General features: G+C 43.2%; 3 protein-coding genes across 7 annotated transcripts; 1 reads left to right on the top strand and 2 right to left on the bottom strand.

Annotated features, from left to right (window-relative positions):
* Positions 1–840: 840 nt before the first annotated feature.
* Positions 841–8,716, bottom strand: LOC103970820 (uncharacterized). 4 transcript variants are annotated; one of them, XM_018821024.2, is made up of 9 exons: positions 8,226–8,710; positions 6,613–6,780; positions 5,963–6,445; positions 5,587–5,770; positions 5,055–5,349; positions 1,617–1,689; positions 1,469–1,559; positions 1,306–1,385; positions 841–1,210 (listed from the first exon to the last, which is right to left on the bottom strand). In XM_018821024.2, the coding sequence occupies exons 2-9, from the start codon at positions 6,634–6,636 to the stop codon at positions 1,022–1,024; spliced, it is 1,419 nt and encodes a 472-aa protein (XP_018676569.2). In that variant the 5' UTR covers positions 6,637–6,780; positions 8,226–8,710; the 3' UTR covers positions 841–1,021. The 4 variants fall into 4 exon arrangements, with proteins under 4 accessions (XP_018676569.2, XP_065030321.1, XP_065030324.1 ...); XM_065174249.1 differs by having other exon boundaries at positions 1,469–1,689; positions 8,226–8,716; XM_065174252.1 differs by having other exon boundaries at positions 1,469–1,689; positions 8,231–8,716.
* A 2,511-nt stretch (positions 8,717–11,227) lies between these two features.
* On the top strand, positions 11,228–13,825 carry LOC135652917 (patatin-like protein 6). 2 transcript variants are annotated; one of them, XR_010502256.1, is made up of 2 exons: positions 11,228–13,111; positions 13,340–13,479. XR_010502256.1 is itself a non-coding variant. In XM_065174253.1 (2 exons), the coding sequence occupies exons 1-2, from the start codon at positions 11,643–11,645 to the stop codon at positions 13,619–13,621; spliced, it is 1,449 nt and encodes a 482-aa protein (XP_065030325.1). In that variant the 5' UTR covers positions 11,229–11,642; the 3' UTR covers positions 13,622–13,825. The 2 variants fall into 2 exon arrangements, 1 of the variants encoding a protein (XP_065030325.1); XM_065174253.1 differs by having other exon boundaries at positions 11,229–12,809; positions 13,340–13,825.
* Positions 13,826–15,023: 1,198 nt separating this feature from the next.
* CS1 (chorismate synthase, chloroplastic) lies at positions 15,024–22,332 on the bottom strand. The gene is made up of 13 exons (XM_009383692.3): positions 21,951–22,332; positions 20,692–20,842; positions 20,500–20,576; positions 20,328–20,386; positions 20,029–20,112; positions 19,775–19,867; positions 16,708–16,788; positions 16,484–16,615; positions 16,215–16,317; positions 15,987–16,081; positions 15,827–15,892; positions 15,495–15,579; positions 15,024–15,410 (listed from the first exon to the last, which is right to left on the bottom strand). The coding sequence occupies exons 1-13, from the start codon at positions 22,117–22,119 to the stop codon at positions 15,256–15,258; spliced, it is 1,350 nt and encodes a 449-aa protein (XP_009381967.2). The 5' UTR covers positions 22,120–22,332; the 3' UTR covers positions 15,024–15,255.
* Positions 22,333–22,425: the final 93 nt, after the last annotated feature.

The raw sequence follows: 22,425 nt of genomic DNA, 5'->3' as shown, positions 1-22,425 counted from the left end.
GCGCATCTCTCTCGCTCCATCTCCCTCGCCTTTGGCCTCTTCCCTTCCTTCTCCGGCTCCATTGCCTGGAAGCCCCCTTCCACTTCTGGCTCCGCTGTCGTCGTCGGCCTTGCCGAACGACGAGATCCGAACTGGGGCTATCGAAACCGCGGAGATGGTTGAGGCGGATGAGAGAGGAGAGAGTGGGAGTGGGAACAAGACGGGGATCGCGGTAGGGGTAATTGCGGCGGCGGCGGCACTGGCGTGGATGGGGGCGGCGGTGTACCGGAAGCGGCGGCAGAACATCCGGCGGGCCAGGTATGGTTCGGCCACCCGCAGGGAGATCCTGTGAGGATGAGATGCCATGGTATTAATACTAAGTCACTATTAGTTACAAACATAGTATGTGAGATGATTGGGTGGGTTTTGTTGTTAGCTTAAGTACATTTGCTTTGGTTTGTTTTGGTTTGGTTTGCATATCTTAATTCTTTTTGTAGACCATATAAAATAATAGAGAGTGTGTGAGAGGCATATATATATATATATAACCATCGAAAAAAATAACCTTTTCTTATTCCATTTTATTTTATTTTTGTCGTTCAAACAGAAGGGGTCGTTGTTGTAACTAATCATTTTGATCTCAATAATCTTAATGCAATTATCATTAATTATCATTTTGCCTAATACTAACATTAAATGATCTTAACTATCATTCCACGTGATCACCGTGTGCAATTGATCTTAATGCGTGCATCCAACTAACTGTTTGCCAGCATAGCATTCGGAGCAGATTTATCTTCGTCGACTGTAAAACAATTATAATCGACCATTCCTACGTATATAATAGCAAAACCCAATCCATCAACTCCGAAGATTATAATTAGCTTTAGATAGATACCCATTTGGCCCAGCAACAAATGATCAGTCTTGTGATCCACCACTCCACAAACATAATAGAGATCAGGAGGAATGATTTCCCTCGACAAAGATTGCTATCACTCACTCCACTGTGATGATGCAAATGTTGAGAGAGACTGTGTGCTCATTGTACCTGTTGTTGGCTCGACGATGGCACAATCTCTAGAGGAGTGAGACTGCCAGCTGACGCAACGTGCCACCTCCTCCTCCTCCTCCATCTCCACGACTCGATGGCGATCGTATTTCCGCACATCGCAACACCAAATCCAGCAAACATAGCGAGGACGATGGATATAATGACTTGCATATGAAGCTGCAGTTCCAGAAGAAAATATGTTGATCACATACTTAACACAGGATTTCACTACCGAGTTTTTTTTCGTCTGTGCAGATTTGTTTCCTACTTACATAGGAGTAGAAAAGATGGGCGAAGAAGACCACCAACATAAACTGAACCGTCGCGTAGATCCAAACAAATCTCTTCATCACTATAATTACATTTGGATGAAAGATCCCCATCAGAACATGAATTAAACTACTACATTTATCATCTCACACAAGTAAAATTTACCCATGGTTGATGCGGAGAGGGATGCGAATACTCCCAAGATGCATGAGAAGGGCACCGAAATAGCTAGTGCAGCAGTACCGACATCTGCTACCTGCCAATTGTACCAGTCATGTATAGATAAGCTACAAGAGGTGTAGATGTTTCTTACCAATAGCTGCTCGAGGAAGCAAAAATACGCAAGCATGCTAATGATGACGAGAACAGGCATCTCGTGCGAGAACCTGAGAACAAGCAGCAACATTAGAAACACCACCAAGCTAAGTCGAAGCATGAATTCATGTATTTCTCCGATACAACACCAGTGAGCTTGCGGCTGACCTTAATTGAGTCCTTGGTCCAAGTGGCACAAAGGAAATTTTATATAAAAACACAAAGCAGACAGATTCTTGAATTGTTTTCTGACTTGTGGAAAGTTCTTAAAGAATTAGACTAAAAGTACCATAAAACCATATAGATTAGCAGACCCAAGGCAACGTGGACAAGCCACATCATGGGCATATACCAAAAATATTTCATAAATTTCAAGAGCACAGGAAATAACTCGGAAAGTGAAAAAATTGGAGCACTTAGGACAACAACAGAAATCCCCAATATCATGTCTTGATGAACAGAATCCACAAAGTCTATGGAGAAACAATACAGTTAAAATTAGATTTCATCCTGAAGAACCCTAATGGGTCCTATCTCTTCATATAATGTAATTTACGAGATCTTGGCTAAAACCATTGCCAATAGGATTAAGCCCTTTCTTGATGGTCATGTGGATTATGAACAGTCAGCCTTTACACCAGGTAGAAACATCCATGACAACATCATGATCACTAAATTTAGATGTAGAAACCCCTTGACCTTGTTGAAGTTAGACAATTGTAAGGCCTATGATAAGTATCTTGGATGGCAACAAGGGAAACACTGTCCCGGATGAATTTTCCTCAGAAATTTAGTGGATGGGTCCATGCCTGCATTTCCTCTCCTATTTTTTTGTGCAATGCCTAATGGTTTGCACTCTGAGTGGTTTAAGGATAAGAGAGGTATCAGACAAGGGGATCCACTTCCCTTGTATTTGTTTATCCTTACTCAGCAAAATCTAGGGAATTTCCCCCTTTAACATTCACGGAATTAGGAATTCACACCTAATGTTCGCTGATGATGTCTTTGTGGCTTTCAAAGCTAACCTCAAAACCTGTCAATCCCTTAAACTGATATTAGACACCTATTCTAAGCTTACTAGCCTGACCGTTAACAAAGACAAGTCTGATCCTTTTTTCTAATCACAGCAGTGCTCTAGTTGTTAAGCGTTAAATCATTCACTCCCTTGATTATAAAGAAGGATCCCGGCCCATGAAGTATTTGGGATCATTCATCACCTATGATCCTCTTCCTATGAGATTCCATACTTCTCTGGTGGATAGGGCCAGGAAGAATCCAAGGTTGGCTTAAAGGAACTAAATCGCAGGCTGGGAAGGCCATGCTAATTAATTCAGTCTTAAAGCTCACTACCGACTCATATTTTGATGAACACCAAAATCTCTGAACACATACTCAAAAGAATGAGATGCCTGTCCCAGGAATTCTTCTGGAACAATGACAGTTATTCTAACAAGATGAACCTTATTGGGTGGGATACAGTTACTAGGTATAAGAAAGATGGTGGGTTGGGTATACATGACCTGAGACTGGTTAGGAAAGCCTTGCGTGCCAAAAGAATTCTACCTCTTCTCAACAACGATGACATTTTATGAGTTAACATTCTAAGAGCTAAGTATGGCAAGATACACCCCTGGAACCATAGACTCAAATGGCTTACCTCATGGAACTGGCAAAACATTTGTAACCTAATCACATCTATTCGGGGTGGTCTTCGTCGTTGCTTGGCACATGGAACCACCACTGATATTCTGAACGATCCTTGGTTTGACAACATACCTTTTAATAGGTAGCCTACTTTTGTGAATGTGGATTTAATTTCGTTGATTCTAAGGTTTCAGATTTTCGAACGAATGATTGCCGGGATTTGGCTATATTGTCTAACTGCTTCCATCCCCTCTTACTAGACAGAATTCTCTGCATTTATATCTCTAGCAACCCCGGTGACACATTTAGATCTCTAGCAACCCTGGTGATGATCGCTGGTTTTGGGTTCTTACTCCAAGTGGTGAAGCCTCCGTCAAGAGTGCTTATCGCTTGTTGAGAGAGGGAGTACCATATGAGAATGATAATTGGTCTGGTTGGATGGCATTATGGCAGCTGAATGTTTATCCCAAAATTAATTTTTTTTAATGGAAAATACTGTGGAATAGGCTGCCTAATTTGGACCACATAGCTAATATCATACATTCCCTGGTTCTGCTTTGCCCAATTTGGAAGTGTAGAAGAATCTACTGTTCATATACTGTTTTCCTGTAGATGTGCTGGTTTGTTATCGAGTATGATCAGGGATCAGTAACAATTAGACTTTTCTGATTTTGATAATTGGAGGTTTGGGGTTTGGTTGGAGGAACAAAAGGGTAGGCCTAGAGATGAAACAATCTTGCTTCGAACAGTGATAGCTAATACCTTATGGCAACTGTGGATTAACAAGAATGATTGCCATTACCACAACCACCAGACCAATGTACATGTTCTATTCTGGAAAATAGTGTCTGCCACTATTGATTTCCTAAACAATATCCAATACCCTGAGGGGAATGACCAGACTTACAGAAGAAAAGTGTTGATGCATGACTTTACCATTGTGTGTGATGGTTCCTTTACATCTATCTAATACTGCAGGTTGGGGCTACTTAGTCATAACGAACCAGGGTCGGCTTACTGCAAGGTGCAAACCCCAAACCAAGTGAAGGAAAGGGCCATTTTGGAAGCCTTGGAAAGGACCCAGTAGTGTGGGTGTCGCAGCTTAGCTGTTTGTATAGACTCGTTGGAATGGACCAATTTTGTCTATGATCACAGATAGGTGCCTTGGCAAGGTACCTCTGGAACCTACACAAGGACATTGTAAAGTTGGCCAAGGAGGTCAATGTTGTCAACTTTCAACATATACATCGAGATCCTAACGATTCAGCACATAGGTTAGCTAACTGGGGTAGGGTGATGAACCATATAAGCCTTCTAGGAAGGCAAATTTGAAAGACTGTCTGTAACTTTGTTTTCAGAACAGTTTGACATCTGATGAAAAAAAAAAAACCTAGGCGGAACAGTACCGATCATGACTTGTCTAGAAGGTCATCATACAAGATAGGAGGGAGTCCATTTTCTCAATGGATGATTAAACATAAAATCTAACCTGGAATAAGGCTTTTCTTTTCGTAAGATCCCTCACGAACCATCCTACTTCCCTGACACTAAGCTTTCAAGATGGAAGACCAATGCTTTAGAATAGGCTTCCTAATAAGTTTTAAGAGACAAATGTCTACTTGAGAAAGTGGAGGAGCCAATATGGTGCTACTAATACTATCCTCATAAAAGCATCTAAAAATATGATTCTCTAGCAAGTACAGAATTCAATGTTATTGCAATCATGTGCAATGATAATGAGACTATGTACGTCCCTGTTAGAACATTCAAGACTATGTATTTAACTTTTTACCTGTAAAAATACACTGTTCTTTGTCTGGACATGCCTGGGAGTGTTGTAGCCGTCTGAACACTTTGCACTCGTAGCAGTCTTACAGATAGATTCTCAACTTCCTGCCCACAAACTTCACAATTTCTATTCCCTCTAATGCTAAACCACTTGACAGCACATTCTTGATGGACTAATGCAAGTTCACCTTTGCAGCTGCATTCTAGCTTGAGAGTATTACTGCCTTCTGACAACTCTGTCATACAGATTCGACAGACAGCCTCTTCCTCAGGTATGTCCTCACCATCACCATCAATAGCTAAATAATGTAAATAAATAAATCAACCATTGTAGCTAGATGATGATGAAAAGAATGCATTTTACTTGGAGCTTTAGAAACCAGTTATTTCCATCTGTGTCACTTTTATAAACTGCTGCAAACTAAACAGATGATGACTAGATGATCATATTGCATGGTTTAAATAGCCAAGATGTCAAGAGAAAAGTTGTATCACAAGGATGTATATATTATCACAAAGATGCTTTGATGATATACCAGAGTCTACGGGAGTGATGGAATCTGCCACTGGGCTACTCAAGTCCACCACACGTGGAGTAGAAGGAATTACTCGGAATACACCGCCTAGGGAGTTCATCCTCTTGATACTTTTAGATTTGATATGTTTGATATCTGTGGGGAGTGAAAGCGAACGAGATATATGATGCTGGACCTCTTTTCTCTGACAAAGCAAATGGAATTCGTAAATGAAGAGTGTAAGGCAAAAATAAAAAAGAGCGCAGCACATCTCCAACAATGGCTGAATTACAATGAAACTCACTCATGCAAATTGCAAAAATAAAGTATGATTTCACTAAAATGGTGAAGATGATATAATTAAAATTTTAATTCCCATGGATGATAAACAACTTACTTCCAAGGAGCTGTTATGAACCATTGTACTGCCATGTGGACTCTTGCCATGTAAGTCTGAGTTGATTGGCAACGATGATGTCCTCCTAATTCTCGGGCTGAATAATTTTGAAAAGGAAAACGAGCCCAACAGGGAAGGTTTTCCCCCTTTTTCCGCAGAATATGCCTCTGGAGCTTGAGTCTCGTATCTCTCTACTTCTGAAGCTGAAGGCTGGAACTTGAAGCTTAGTCCTGAAAGAAGTTTCTTTATGAAAGGTTTACCCTTAGATGATGTCGAGCATGGAGATGCATGCATTTTTGCAGATGCAGGGCTACATATTGGGAGAATATTTATCCTATTGGAATCGGAGCCAGGCGTTAAAGGCACATTTGCTTTTAGATAATTCATGGAGGAAAGCCCCATATTTCTTGTGGGTACATCAATGGAAAGCTTTCGCCGTTTTTCATCTCGAACAGGTACGATTTCATGAGAGTCGCTTCCAACCTGAAGAGTAAATGCATACATAGTAAACTCCTACCCAAATAATACTTTTGTATGAAAATCATTGCAATCAAAAAGCATATTTTTGCAACAAAAGACTGCTGAATAGAGGATCAATTTTATACTTTTCACTGTTTAAATTAGAAAAAACAGCTTCAACTAAGAATTACCTTTTCATTGAGGGTATCAGACATTTTACTTGTCTACACTCTGATAAGCACACGGCTCTGAGGCTTCATTTTTTCATCATAATAATCACGAACTAGTAGCTCCAAGCATCATGTAAAATGTCAAACACATCCCTAAAGAAGCACTTGAGCAACCAAAAACAAGATGACCTGGAACAAGGTAACATTAAGCACAAATGAGACAAGGACATCACTGTCATTTTAGCAACATATAGGCTATGTTTCAGAAAGAGGACAAGAGCAATGCAATGACATCATCAACTATCAAAGTATCGCATCCACCTAGCAAAGGTATAAGATAAGATGGCCAGTCTAAGGATTTATATCCTAACAAATTTTCACATAATAGATATACTCTCTTGGAGGAGGCCTAACTGATAACAAGTATCTTCGAGTAGAACAATATCTTCACAAACTTTCAAAATCATATACCTCCTCCTTTTTGTATGTGCAAATTCTTATGATGTTAGAGACGTACGAAAAAAATATCATTGTGAGTAATGCATTTTCACCAGATATTTGGAAACACAAATTATCTGGAAAACTTCACAAACAAAGAAGATGAAAGTAATTGAAAGGAAGTTAATGTTTGTCCACCAAGGTCGACGAATAGATGATTGAGATTTTACCTCTCCAGTTATATCAACTTAAGAAATCAGATATTGGTGACCAAACAAGATTAACATCAAGTACCTGAGACCCATCTATTAATTTATCAAGGACGCAATATGAAGGAAAGATTCATATGAACTCTTTTAGTGATACATTTTGCTTTAGAAACAAGGGTAAAGTTCTTGCAGACGAACTACAAGTATAATCATCTTATTTCGCAAGACATAATGGACGAACAAACCACAGTTACTGCTTTAGATATACAATTCTAGCTAGTATCCTCATTGCTTCTGGTTCCTAGATGAAACGACAGAACTCTGAGATTTCTATCAGTTGCATATTCATAGAAGATTCTACCATGATAGGTTCTTCCATCCAACCATGCTTCCTGCAGGGAAATAATCATGCAAGGGTAATATATCGTGAAAAGATGGCAACAGATAGAGTCTCAAACAGACCAATCCTTCCAAACACAAGAGGGAACAATCTACCAACGACACTGTATCTCTGTCCAACATGGATCACCAGAATTGCTAAAAGTCGAAAAGGGCAATACATTCATCTCTAGCATACAAAAAGAAAGCAGAGGCTTTCAGGCATTTTGGACAAGCTTATGAATAATATGTTATTTTCTTCAAGAACATCGTGGGGTCTTGAGAGACGAACATCAATATGGTTAGATGATTGCAGTATGTAAATGCTTAGAACAACAGTAAAGCAAGTTGAATTGCAATAGGCAAGCTATGGTTAACAAAAAAGAAAAAGAAAAGGAGCGAGGCATCCAGCGATCCACTGAGAAACTCAAATGGATTGCAGAGCAATCATCCTAGTGTTACTAATCATGTCGGTGACAAGTTCGGATTCTCTCGAAGGATGCTTCAGTGAAGCCCCAAGGGATGTCAGCAACCCCTTGTTCCCTCTAAAATCTTCAGTGAACCACCTCGTAGCAAGAAGACCAGGATAGGCCATGTGATTGAATCTACCTGACCTCCTCCAAAATATTTCCTGAAGCCCTCTCCCTAAAAAGTAATATCGCTCATACATGCCGCAGTAGAAACTCGGTGCTTGCCGTCGATAGCCGGCTGAAACCCACAAACCCTGCTTGGCATCTTGTCTTTCTAGTGACAGCAACAGCCGCCAACCGAGTTCAAACCCGCCGAAAAGGATGGAAGCGTTATGGAGAAAGGCAGAGAAGCATAGAGGAGAGAGAGAGCGAAAAGCTCCAGGCTGAAAAAACTCTGCTCTCCATCCGGATGAGACATGTCAATACCAGAGGGCAAAGAAACTAAGAGGAGAAGAGGGTTTCCCACCTCAGTTACCCGTCGCAGGGAGAGATGACCACTGGGAAATTAAATGCGATGATTAAACGCGGGGTTCTCGATGGAATTAATGGCCAAACAGAAGCGGAAGTCGGTGGGTTGGCGGATGCCGTGATGGATGATTGATGTGATCCGCTCCTTGACGTCGCACATCCACGTGTACCGACACAGTCTTCTTCAACCCGAAAGCAGTACCAACCGATGACCGCAAAACACGGCCGATCCGGCGTTCTTACCCCCCCACCCACGTCTGTGAAAATTACAAAGACTGTGATTGCATGGTGCTCTTCCTCCGGTGATGGCGGCATTACCGAGAGGGACTAGAACAACGCTCCAGCCACACGCCCATTCACACACGAGCATCGCGATCCCACAAACTCCTTACCGCCGCTCGGCGTCCCATCAGCCAAGATCAAATCCATGCAGAAGATCATCGGTAATGTATTTTGTTATTAGCCCGGTATACGATACTCCGGTGAAGGTGAATGTGGTTTCGCAAGCAACAAGACGAGGCGAGCTCGGTAAACATCAAATCAAATCAATATAAACTATAAAAGAAACAAGAAAATCGACACCCTTTAATGCACGGTGACGTGAGTGCTTCGCGACGATCCATCCATAGTGGAGCTCCCCCCACCTCATCTGCACTGGGCAGCGACTGCGACACCCGGTCACCGGGCAAAGTCCGCACCACCGAGTGTTCCTCGTTAAAAGAATGATCTATGGCGTAAGCCTGGCCCTGCACCACCGGAAGAAGGTTGAGTGATCTCCATGTCAGGATCCATAAAAGGTTTAAGCAAGCATCTGCTAAGAACCAAATATTCTATATAAAAAAAAGCATCGTAATCCATACGAACAGAGTTGAGTTGAATACTGGAAAAGCACATCGATTGCTCACAATTTGGTTCTCCTACATTTGCTGTAACAAATATGGCCTCATTTGGTTGTGGTTGGAGTAGGAGTTTGCTTGCAAAATTCTAAATGATCAAGAACAAGAAGACAAACAAATAATGCGACAACATCGCCATCCACTATTAGATAAAAATCATGTACATCCTCCCACTTTTGGATTTATTCTATTAGGAATGCAAGTTCTAATCACACAATAAATGCATGGTCATGTGGTTCTTGTCTTGGTGGTATGTATAATACACTACTCATTCTTCTCATTTAAATCCTTGGAATGTCTGCCCTACTACCATCAGCTGGGCCTCAACAATCCAAACATTAAGCAAACCACCAACCTCATCACTCGATCAACATTTTTAGATGTAAATAAGCATGACATTGGTTTACACTCATGGAGAACATACAAGGGATGGAGTTATGGTTGTCTATGTAGTATGTAAATGATGGAAATCTATCAGCATTTTTATCTGCAGATTAAATACCTAAATGCATGGTAGAATTGATTGCTGTCATAACCTGAAGCTAACTCGATACACTGACTCATCTTTTGCTCTCCTACAATGAATTCTGGTCTGACCTTCTCGTTACAATACTTGTGCTGAGTGAGTGCTTCAGGTGAAGTTCTTGCTTGCCTTTTGAACAAAAACTTAGGTTTCAGACGATGGCGACAAGTCAAACAAATTATTCATCTTCATGGATCTAATCCTGGGTTTTTCTCACTTTTGTCATAGCTTAACCCAAAAAGTCCAAATGGGAAGAAGAGAAGAAGAAGAAGAAGAAGACAAGAGTATTATTGGTCATCAAGACATATGTGAAACGAGAAGAGGCTCAACCGTTCATGGCCTGCGACTACTTACCGCACATGAAACCAGCAACGCTCAACGAGAAGCAGCAACAAAGCAAACAGGTTGCAGGCACGAGTGACTCGATGCATGTATCCACAGTAACGGAAGCAGTCGGTCGGGGAGGTGGCGGTGTAGGGTTTTGGAGTGCTTCTACGTCGGCGGGGATCGCCTACCTGCAATATTCTGCGCTGTTATCTGACATAGACCCAACACAAGAAGACGACCAACAGAATCCCGCTTGTTTGTCGGTGCAATATGGCGAGTGCAGAACACGGAGATGAATTTTGACTCTGTCTGCTGCACTCATTGATCTCTGAGATCACTTTCGAGCTTCGAAGTCCCAACCAAAATGTTATTTACAGCCAGCATCTACCATCGTCAATTCGTCGAACACCTTCAGCTCATGAATAAGACGGAATTTATGTGTGCCATTGATGTTCTCGACGAGGAAACTCCGTCACGCTTCCGAAATTTATGTAGCAGATTGAGAACTCGGTTCCAAGCAACCATGAATTTTTGGGCATGATGCCCCACTGGTTTAGAGTAACAGCAAAAGCAGACCTTGTTGCGTGCAGCAGCAGCAGCAGCAGCAGGCTAACCACCTCGCTCACCGCAAACCATCTTATCCACGGTAATGGAGCTCAAGATCGGTCATCACCGGAGATGGCTCCAAATGATGATGCTACTCTGGAGGCAACTCATACGACCATTGGAATCCATGCAGAATCCATCGGTCCACTCGCTGTCGCCTCCTCCATCTCGACGATGACGCCGCAACCTCTCCCGTCAATGCCGCGTTGCCTGGACTTGTTTATTCGCAGTAATTATGCGATCAATGATGATGAATCGAGGAGGGACGTTCTTCTCCCCGTCACTGTAAACCACCCACAAATGCACTGGATGAGTCACGGTTACATCCCCTCATCATTAAAGCCCACAACATAAACCTGGAGAAGAGCGGGAGGAAGCAATCAAAGAGACAAACAAGCAAGCCACCATCTTTTTCTCGCGTGGTTTGAGGGAAAAAGGAGAGGAGAAACCGATCAAAGAGCAGTGACTGTATCAGATGTCTTCCATGATTGGTACAGAGGCCGTCCATCTCGCTCCCTCTCCGTCCGAGTTCAAACCTTTTCATGCGAAAGTATGTGGAAGAGAGAGGCGCCGGTAGCGAGAGGACCAATGGACCGCGTCTAGTTGTGTAAAGGAGAGGGACGGGGTCCGGTTCGGTCGGTTGCAACGGTTCGCAACCTGCAGTTTTGAGGTCGTCCCCGCTCCTTTCTTTGGAGTTGATCGATCCCTTCTGTAGAGAAGGAAGACATAGGAGGAGATGGCGGCGGAGGTGGATGAGCAGATGCTGGTGCCGATGCACCAGAGGAGGAAGAGGTCCGGGGAGGAGGCAGCCACAGTGGCGGAGGATCCGAGCATCGACACCGATAAGCTAAGCTACGAGATCTTCTCGATTCTGGAAAGCAAGTTCCTTTTTGGCTACGACGACCCCGAGCTCTGGTCCACAAGGGTTCCTCCTCTAGCCGCCACAGCGCCGGCCGAGGCGTCCTCCTTCAAGAACCAGAGGGGCAAGGTGTGCGTGCTCTGCATCGACGGCGGCGGTGGGTGCGGGATGCGCGGCATCCTCCCAGGGAAGGCCCTTGCCTACCTCGAGCAGGCCATCAGGACCAAGTCCGGGGACCCCGTCGCACGAATATCGGACTACTTTGACGTTGCCGCCGGCACTGGCATCGGGGGCGTCTTCGCCGCCATGCTGTTCGCCACCCGCGACGGTGCCCGCCCCCTCTTCCGTGGCGAGGACACCTGGCGCTTCCTCGCCGACCGCGGCAAGGGCTTGTTCAGAAAGGCGCCGCCTTCCTCTTCCTCCTCCCCCGGCTTGTTCGTCCGCTGCCTCTTCCCGGGCGGCGGAGGGTCGACGACGACGGCGGCGATGGAGAAGGCGATGAAGGAAGCTTTTGGCGAGAGCCTGACTCTAAAGGACACGGTGAAGCCGGTGCTGATCCCGTGCTACGACCTGAGGAGCTCCGCGCCGCTCGTGTTCTCGCGCGCCGACGCCCTGGAGAGCGAGAGCTTCGACTTCCGGCTGTGGGAGGTCTGCCGGGCGACGTGGGCTGAGCTGGGGCGGTTCGAGCCGGCGGAGATCACTTCAGTGGACGGGGCCACCGCCTGCGTCGGTGTGGACGGCGGGCTTGCGATGAGCAACCCGGCGGCAGCGGCCATCACGCACGTCCTCCACAACAAACAGGAGTTCCCATTCGTCCGGGGAGTGGAGGACCTCATGATGCTCTCGCTCGGCTGTGGAGAAGCAGGCGGCGGCGCCACCCCAGTCGTGGCGGAGACCGAATACCGCAAGCTCCGGCGTTGGGGCCCCAGGGAGTGGGCCCAGCCCATCGCGCGGATCGCCGCCAACGGCGCCGCCGACCTCGTGGACCACGCCGTCGCGCTTGCCTTCGGCCAGTGCCGTAACTCCAACTACCTCCGCGTCCAGGTACGTGCGCCCGACCTCCGTTCCCTTCCCATGCCGTTAACGAGCGCCTGGTGGCGGAACGGATAACGTGCGCGAATCTCCGGGCGGACAGAATTCGTCGTCGTCGTCGTAATCATCATCATCATCTCCTCCACTTTGGCAAAAACGCCTTGTTCTTCCTCATCCTCTGTGGTTGTGAGGGATGGGGAAGGAGGTGAGTTGTCTTATCGGCCCGCAGAGCTTAGCTTTGGCAAGCCGCAGCTGCTGCCGCTGCGACTGTGGGAGCACATGATGAACGGGCATGTGCATTAGCCTCGGCACTGGTACTGCCTCTTCTTGGTTTCTAGTGTCTGTTCCCCATCTCGCAAGCGGTACTCGTCCTCTCAAGGTCGTTCTTCCAGTCTTTGCCTCTCCGTTCCACCCTCTCAGCTCATTGTTCCCGTGGTCATTCTGCGCGTCCGAGAACGGCCGCCGAAGCGCAATAACCATCATCCTGCATTTCGACAAACACTTTGCGGATACTGATCGGTTATGGGTTTGTTGGATCACAGGCGGATATCTCGAGCATGGGGCGATGCAGTGTGGAAGAGGTGGACCACGACGCAAGCCCGGGCAACGTGAAGCTGCTGTTGGAGGCAGCGGAAGCGATGCTGAGGCAGAAGAACGTGGAGTCGGTGCTATTTGGTGGGAAGATGACGAGGGAGCAGAGCAACATGGAGAAGCTGGATTGGTTTGCAGGGGAGCTCGTGCTGGAGCACGAGAGGAGGAGTTGCCGGATAGCTCCCACCGTCGCCTTCAAGCAACCCATCCCAAAGTCCACAAGCAAGTCGTAGGCCATGCAGCAGGCAGCGGTCACCTCTTGTGTTCTCTTCTGTTGGGTTCTGTCCTGTTCTTTCACATTCAATTACAACTATAGCATTGCTCCCCACAGGTCACAACAAATTCTGTAACACTTCATCATCAAGCAATCCTGTTCTTGTGTTATAAGATAGATCACTCCATTTCTAAGAATGAAATGGGAATCTTTTTGGTGGTTAGATCACTAGTGGATCTTTGTTTGCTCGCTCTACTCATCACCCTCAGTTGTAACTCCTCATGGGAGGACAGGTGTCACTGTTTCTTAAGACTCTTTCGGACATATTTGCTTCTGTTCTTGGAATGCCAATCTTATCTGATCTTTCATCTGCCACATAGATGTTGAATGAACCCATGTTTAGGTCTTCAAAGGGAAGGAACGACACCTTCCAAGAACGGAAGACCAGGAGGACACTGCTCTTCCTTTACTATGGTAGCTACTGTTAGCAACCCCCATGCTTCATGCACTACTACTACTACCTTTGCTGATTTATTGCAAGTTTTCTCTCAAAAAGTCATCTACCTCTTTTTCCTCTATCTCTATTTTGATTGTGTACTAGCGGACAAATTGCTCACTTGATGTTCTCCCTCTGACCTCGAATGGATGCCAACATAACATCAGCCAGCATTCACTCCATGCGATGGCTTAACCCACTACTGCTACTACCCTTTTGCAAGGTGGTAACATCCTCCAGGTTGTGTAAAGATCTGCACCACTTGATGCCATTGACCTGCAGGAACATTTTCTTCTCCTTTTTTTTATTTTTTTGTCCTGTCGTCTTGTCGAAACAATGGGGAAGTGACGGAGGAATCTCCTTCTTAAACGGTCCTTGGTCATTACTCTCAACAACAACTGGTTCTTGGGTCTTTTATAGGAGTCTTCTTGCAGTTGCATCATCACTGTGTCAAACCAAGTTTTTTCTTTGTTAGTGCGAATATGGAACTCTTCTTAGAGAAAGAAAGAACAAGCATACCAGGAGCTCCACTCGGAAGGACGATGTACAGTAATGAAGGCCGAGAGGAGGATAAGCGAACCTCTGCAGGAACACAAGCAGACAAAACACATTTGTCCTCTCGTTGGGGGTGGTAGGGGACACATCACTTCACCGGTAGAGCTTCCACACTTCTCTTGTCGACCACAGCTACTGCTTTTAGATTGGCATATCTATTAGAAACACGAGATCGTCAGTAAATAAGCAGCATAATGATACCAAAATTTCTGAAAGACCCACCACCATCAGTCTGTATCGGAAGAACTAAGAATAATGACTGATACAACAATGATTTTGCTTTTCACCGAAGACTAAGCGCTACGTTTGTCTCGTGAGAGAGATATTACAAGGCAATCATTTTGCCTAAAACCATAATAGTCGTCCAACATGAACCGTAAATAATACCCATCAGGTTGAACTTTGCAAAATATGCAACATTCTTTTTAAGGAGACATCCAAACTAAGACATAATTATCGGTAGGTCACCCGTACTGAGGGCACCACCGTTGGAAATCGGTGCCCTTAGAACAAGGGCAAACATTTATTACCAACTATTCCAAATCAGAAAAATGGAACCTCAATCACACACTTTAGCTCCACCAAGATCAACCTCCTCACAATTAAACCAGCTTTGGGGTGAGCAAGGTTCCGTTTGGATCTGGAGCAATTTGCTGCTGGAGGGCTGGATTAACAGGAAACAATCCACATTGTGCTGTTTGTGACATCAGTTGATCCAACAGCACCAGAGCTACCATGGCTTCCACCATTGGAACGGCTGTAAACAGTAAATTAGTTCCCAGTGTTATTTTTCAGAGGTACAGCAAACCCTATAAAGGAAATATTGGAAATGAACACGGACCTCGAGGGACCACACAAGGATCGTGGCGGCCTCTTGCTATAAGATCAGTCTCTTGTCGTTCTCTTGTTACTGTCTTCTGCTTTTTCTGATGAAATAAATAAATCACAATAAGATGCATATACTCCACCAAGGTGTTATTCCATTTAATATGTCGTCAAATGAATTATGTTTTCCACGGAGAAGATGAGGTGGTTTAATCATCAAAAAGCATCACTGCTTCAACCATTTGACCAGAAAAAAAAAAACACAGTAATCTTTTCCTTCCATTTATGTTCAATGGAGATCAGAGGATATGCATGGCATGTAATTTGCACAAACTAAAACCAGCTTACCCCGATCGTAGATGTTGGTTTAAAAGCTATTCTCATATATATGGTTTCTCCATTGGATATCCCTCCCTGTTCAGAGGAATCATCATATTTCATAAAGACCTGAACTTTTAATGCCAAACACCATTACACTGCAGATTAACCACAGAAAGAAAAGACAAACCTGTATCCCGCCTGACCGATTTGTTCTTGTTCGCACATTACCATGCTCGTCCATGTAGAACTCATCATTATGCTCACTCCCAGTCATTAAAGTTCCTAAATATAGTTTTTGAGTTGATAACAGAGTATTAAAAGTCTAAAGAACTACAAGATGAATCAAGAAAATAATTATCAAAACACAGGTGGGTACGAAAAACAATAGAAAAGCTACCTGTCTACATGTACCTACCAGCAAATCCACTGCCAATTTCAAATCCTTTGGTTGCAGGCAGAGACAACATAGCTTTTCCCAAATCAGCTTCCAGTTTATCAAAGACCGGACACCCAAGTCCCTGATTACAGTTGTTTCGGTTTAGAATGTTTTCAGAGTATACGAGAACAAGATTTCCAGCTAGTTAGTTATTCCATTAATCCAATTCATTGCAGAATATTATAGATTATCACCAAGAAGAAGCTATATGATTAGAATAAGAAAGTTGAATCAGGTGAAGCAATTACACGTGGAACATTTCTTGCAATGCAAGTCACAATGCCACCAACGGAGTCCCCCTTAACTCGCACAGCATCAATGGCCTCAATCATTTTCTGAGCATATTCTGGATCTGGACATCTAACGATGTTACTCTCGATCTGGTAAGTTTTCAGCAAAAATCTAGTCAATTTACCATAATACGATTAGAGGAAATGGGAATAGTATTTCAAAGAATTGAGCAATAACAAACCTGATCAAGGGTCACAGTCTCATTATCAACCACTCCTTCAGGAAGCATGACTTTATGCACTTGAGAAACATATGCTAAAATCTGCAGTGGAACAAAAGCGATGTTAAACAGATGTAGAGCTAAACAAAGAACTAATTGAAAATCTTGCATTAGCTATTTTTAGCTAAGGATCACTACAAGCAGTGATTTAAAAAGCGCTAGGCGTCGAAAGGCGCCAAGGTCCAAAAACGCCCGAGGCGCTAGGCGCTCGTCTAGGCGCTCGCCCGAGTGAAGCGAGGCGCTAAAATATAAAAATATATAATATAATTATTTAAATAAAAAATATGTTATTAAATTAAGAAAATCGAGTACAAAATCACAATGTCATATTAATAAAAAGTCTCAAAAATCAAAACAATAAAATTTTACATCAAATCTATTGAGTTGCTCTGTACACTTACCATTTATTCTGAAACCTAACAATAATTTTAAATAAATAAAAATTAATAGTATTAAAATCAAAATAATATATTATTAATCTAATAAATAAAAATACTATTATTAGTATACAGTTAGCAGTATACTGTTAATATACTGTTAACAATATAGTAAGAAGAGTGTGAGAAGACCGAGGCTGCTAAGGCAGCGACAGTAGTAGCGGGAGCGACGAGCGATAGCGGGAGTGAGAGCAGGAGCTGCGAGCAGCAGTGGGAGTGGGAGTGGGAGTGGGAGCGGGAGCGGCGAGCGACGACAATAGCGATGAGCGACGATTGTGGTAGCGGCGAGTAGCGACAATGGCAGCAGAGAGCAACGACAACGGAGAAGAAATCTCAACGGCAAAATCGTGAGTGTTAGGGTTGGGGAAGTCGGGGAAATCGTGAGAGGGAGCCTATCGGTAATTTAGTTGGTTCAATTGAACCAACTAAAGCACTGGAGACCGAACCAGACGTAAAACACTGGTTCGGTCGCCTGGTTTAACCCGGGCGCTCGCCCGAAGCGCTCGGCGCTTGGGCTCGGGCGAGCGCCTAGGCGGCGCCTCATTGAAGCGAGGTGCTTGGACATGAAGCGAGGCGCTCGGGCCTCGCCTCGCCTCGCCCGAGCGCCTAGGCGAGCGCCCGAGCGCCTATTGAAATCACTGACTACAAGTAGAATCCTATACAGCCAGTTCGTGTACACATAACTGAGTTACATGACGATATCATGAATAGAGACCCTCAGACATGGAAAAATAATGGTGATACCAACTACTCGTACAAGCATCAAAGTGCACCTTATATACTTTTATCTGCAACTACAAAGTGACACCACCCGATACATACCGGTCCACCAGCAATCCGGCACGTGGACCACCCGCAACAGGCGGTATCAGGTATTTGACTCTGTATCGGGCGATACGGGGCTGTACCGAGCGGTAACGGTCGAAATTTCGATCATTATCAACCTGTACCGATCAGTACTGGTCAATTTCGATCGTTACTAACTTGTACCAGCAGATAATGGTCGAAACCAACCGTTATCGAATGGTAACAGTGTTCCAACGATCAATTTGACCGTTGGAGGCCTCCTCAAGGGTTTTTAAACCCTTTTCCCTCCTATTTTAATCCATTTCATTCTCACACTCTCTTAAACTCTCTCAAACTCATTTTTACTCATAGTCTCTCTATTATTCTCATATTTTCACTCTCCTAAACTTAACAAAGTAATGATTTGTAGATTGGATCAAATTTAGGAGGCTAATTTGAGAGGATTAAGGGTAAGCCAGTGGATGATTTTCAGTAGATTCGACAGAGCCTACACAATATAAACACAAAATGAAGCTCATCGTATTCACATTCATCGTATTATGGAGAATCTTACGACCAACAGTAGTACGGTGATAGTTGGTCATACTTATCCGAGCAACAGTATGATACAGAGCAGCATATCAGTAGTGAAAGTAGAAGTTCTGGCATCCACCAATACATGCCTCAGAAACCGCCTCGGACACATGTGATCCATAACGATCAATCTATAATCATCACTACATTGATGCACCAATGACATATGGTGTATCAATACACTATGTCGTCAGATCAATTTCAAGATTGAGTCCGATAAACATATCATATTGATATAGAGATACATAGGATTGACGACCCTGATTCATCACCCGTGGAGGTCTATCATTAATTTTGGTGATAGAATCAGATATATCTACACATGTGATTACTTAATTCATTTGAATCTTAAAATTTAAGTTGTATACAAAATAATCTAACAATTCAAATAATTTTTCTATAGATAATTCAATATTAACGAAGGGAAGATCCGAAATAGACAGAAATTGTGAATCTTGCACAAGGCTACTCCTCAAAGCCCGAAAAAAATATGTAGCACTATTCTTACCTAATTTACATTAGTTTTGTTAAAACTATACTAAATGAATATTTATTTCTAACTTAAAAACCCTATCCTAACTTTTTTTTTTCTATTTTCAGGTATTTTTGGAGGGTTTTATACCTATTTTAGGTGTACCACTCGGCACTCGATATGCCATACGGTACTGTACCGAACAAGACTCTATACACCGATATGGTAAGATATTTAGAACCTTGATTATGACCACATTTTTTCATCAGCCAAGAACTAATGAATTCTATCTACATAATGGCTCCTTATGGAACAAACATTATCAATCATAAAATGATGTCCAAAACTGGAAGCACATATCACATGATTCATTTCTACTCTAATTCAGCCATTCTTTCAGTGCACAGTCAACATATTATGAACATATTCCTAGCAGACCAATGTATAGGCACAGTATGCGAGAACAAAGATATTAAAATAAGGTAAATCTATGTGTATGTTTTGACAATATATGGGGAAAAAATGCTATTACATCACTAGCATGCATGCGTATGTCAATCAGACAATATGTTTCAGGCTAAAATATGACTTAAGTTCGTAATACATACCAAAAATTCAAAATTATGTTAAATAAGCACGTGTGAGATCAGAGGATCACAGGTGAAGGTTATCCATGCAAGGACAGCATACTTTGGTAATCATCTAAAAACCAGTGAAAACAAAATGACACATAACCCACCTCAGTTCCCATATACATATTAAGAACCTTTTTTGCAACAGCTCCAGCAGCAACTCTTCCAATAGTTTCTCTGGCTGATGATCTGCCACCTCCCTACAATTCCATATCAGGATAACTTCAATTATGGAAATTTGATGATTAACATCATTGTATGAAATTAGATCTTTCACATGTCAGTAATAAACTCATATAACATAGACTGAATTCTAGGACTACCAAAAGATAAGATAAAAACAGGAAGGAACATATGATACCTGTATCGCTCTCAAACCATACTTGAAATCATATGTTGCATCTGCATGAGAAGGCCTATATGCTATTGACATTTCACTATAGTCCTACAAAAGACCAAGTATGAGACAGTTAGAAGTTGAAGAAAATATCAACATGGCTTTCAACATCAGACGGGGTTATTTAACGATGAGTTAGGTTTGTGTGTAATTCTATGGCTTATTATAAGAACCAGGAAGCAATGGTACTCATGAAACTTTGGGACGTTGACTAAATTATTCCTGTGTTTGAATATCAAAGTTTTGTTATCACAGGCACTCACATGTCCTCTTTGATCTGTATTTGGTACAAACACGCAAATTGAAGTTCCAGTGGTCATTCCTGCAGTAAAAGTTCTCACATCAACAAATTAGAGCATGCTCATGAGAAGGATACACTGTTAAAAGAACTAATGAGGAAATTAACGAAACAATGATTGAGAAACTGTAACTTACCTTCATGGATTCCTGAAAGAATTCGACATGTATCGGTTTCCTTCCTTGGTGTAGTTATCCTGCTCTGTCCTGGTCTCCTGGAGATTGAACCACAAATGTTAAACAAAAATACACCTAGTTACACAAAATGCAAAATTAGTTATAAACAAAATACATGTGAAGAAATGACTGGCTGCCTATATAGCGTAAGACCTTCTGTCGAGTTCGAATTGCAAATCTTCTTCAGAAAGAGGAATTCTGGGTGGGCATCCACTAATTACACAACCGACACCTCCTCCATGAGATTCTCCATAGGTTGTAACTTCGAAGTGCTTTCCAAACTTATCTCCACCTGCCCGCACCTCTGTTCTTGCAGGCAATTTCCAGTTAGAGATCAAACGTAAACAAACAAGCATAAAATACAGCCAGTTGAACATTGATCAGGTATTAGCACATCCACTGATCCACAGACATATTGGCTCACACAAGACACATTTAACTACAATGACATATTGAGTTTAAGCAGATTCATCTACCTGTTGGAAATTAAGTATACCTAATTTCTAAGCTAAACTTGATATAAGCAGGAGATGTCACCACAAGTAAAATGGATAAACAATATTAATATTGTAGCTTACGTCTAAGAGCTTCATATGAAGTTGATGACTAGAAACAAAGGTGGGAAAAAGAGCTAGATTGCATCAGAAGACGCAAAGGTAGATTTTCTTTATTGTAATACTTTAAATTGCAGTAAAATATTAGAATTTACAGTCTAAGATAAAAACTCACCTGCTAATATTCGGATGACAATTTAGGAAAAGTGTTTTTGCACAGGTAGTGCATGAGTTTTTGCACAGGTAGTGTTGAGGTGTATGATACAAACCTGTTCCCTGGCTATTAATTTTGTTGAATTTGTAATTCATGATGCAAGAAACGTAGCCATGAGAGTTTGTCGGGCATGGTCTGATTGATTGACGACATAAATCTAAAATCTGATATTTTATGTATAAAATCATTTGGTCTACAAGCTTTCTTGCATGGCAGAGAAAATAAGGGCAACGAAGACCTTTAATTCCCGTTTTCTATTATGTCAAAATTTCCTTTGTGTTCAATCTGAATCTGCCTTCGTTTTCTTACACAAGATCATCTCCAGACCCCTTCTTGATCTAATGCATAAACTGATGACTCATAGAAAGCTTGGCCCCGCAAATAAGTAGCAACCATGACACTGGTACCGACTAGCGATGAACATGATTCTCGACATCAAGATGAGAGATTTCAAAGTTTTTTATTTTTAATTTTCCTTTTCATGATGCAACAAGAATTACAGCTTCAGAAACGCATGATGAGCTCGGTCATCGAGAAGACGAGATCACTTGTTGAACTGAAGACCGCAAGCAACTATGATAAAACGTCATCATAACGGAACCAGGGAAAGAGGGTGATCGGTGGGGAGACAGAGGGGAGCTCACCGAGCCTTCTGGCGGGAAGGGAAGCCCAGCGCCGGATGGAGATCTGGATGGCGGAGGAGGACAGGCGACGAAGATCGGAGGGCTGACGGAAGCCGAGGCCGGAGACCCCGTCGGATCTCCTTCCCCCGAGTAAAGATTTCGAAGAAGCGAAAGAAAAAGAAGCCGCCATGGATCAATCGATGGATCCGCTTCTCGCTTCTTCTCCCCCTTCCTCCTACCGCCCCGATTAGATGTGGGAGGAATTAAAATATATAGAATGGGATGGATTTCGTGCCTGGGGAGGCCGTCAACGACCTACCACAAGCCTCACCTACCCCTCGAGCCATCGGGGAAGACGTAGCCGGTTCCGTGCATTCCCCCGAATCGAACCGTAACCTTGGCCCGGCCGGTCAAAATATCTGACCTGGTTCAAGCCGATCTGATTTATATCGACCAATAACGAGGGGCCGCATTTACCACGTGGTGTCAACAACGG

This window comes from Musa acuminata, chromosome BXJ3-11 (assembly GCF_036884655.1).
Source record: "Musa acuminata AAA Group cultivar baxijiao chromosome BXJ3-11, Cavendish_Baxijiao_AAA, whole genome shotgun sequence".
NCBI lineage: Eukaryota > Viridiplantae > Streptophyta > Magnoliopsida > Zingiberales > Musaceae > Musa > Musa acuminata.
Note: the sequence above shows the minus strand (reverse complement) of the source record. Positions and strands in the feature narration are given on the sequence as shown.

Bases quoted from the DNA above. Each gene is read 5' to 3' on its own strand.
- CS1 (XM_009383692.3), bottom strand. From the start codon at position 22,119: ATGGCGGCTTCTTTTTCTTTCGCTTCTTCGAAATCTTTACTCGGGGGA. The intron at 20,843-21,950 runs GTGAGCTCCCCT...CTGCAAGAACAG, and splicing joins CCTTCCCGCCAGAAGGCTCG to AGGTGCGGGCAGGTGGAGAT. The intron at 20,387-20,499 runs GTAAGTTACAGT...CTTTTACTGCAG, and splicing joins TCTTTCAGGAATCCATGAAG to GAATGACCACTGGAACTTCA.
- LOC135652917 (XM_065174253.1), top strand. From the start codon at position 11,643: ATGGCGGCGGAGGTGGATGAGCAGATGCTGGTGCCGATGCACCAGAGG. The intron at 12,810-13,339 runs GTACGTGCGCCC...GTTGGATCACAG, and splicing joins CCAACTACCTCCGCGTCCAG to GCGGATATCTCGAGCATGGG.
- LOC103970820 (XM_065174249.1), bottom strand. From the start codon at position 6,636: ATGTCTGATACCCTCAATGAAAAG. The intron at 6,446-6,612 runs GTAATTCTTAGT...TTTACTCTTCAG, and splicing joins CTGATACCCTCAATGAAAAG to GTTGGAAGCGACTCTCATGA. The intron at 5,350-5,586 runs GTATATCATCAA...TACATTATTTAG, and splicing joins CATCACTCCCGTAGACTCTG to CTATTGATGGTGATGGTGAG.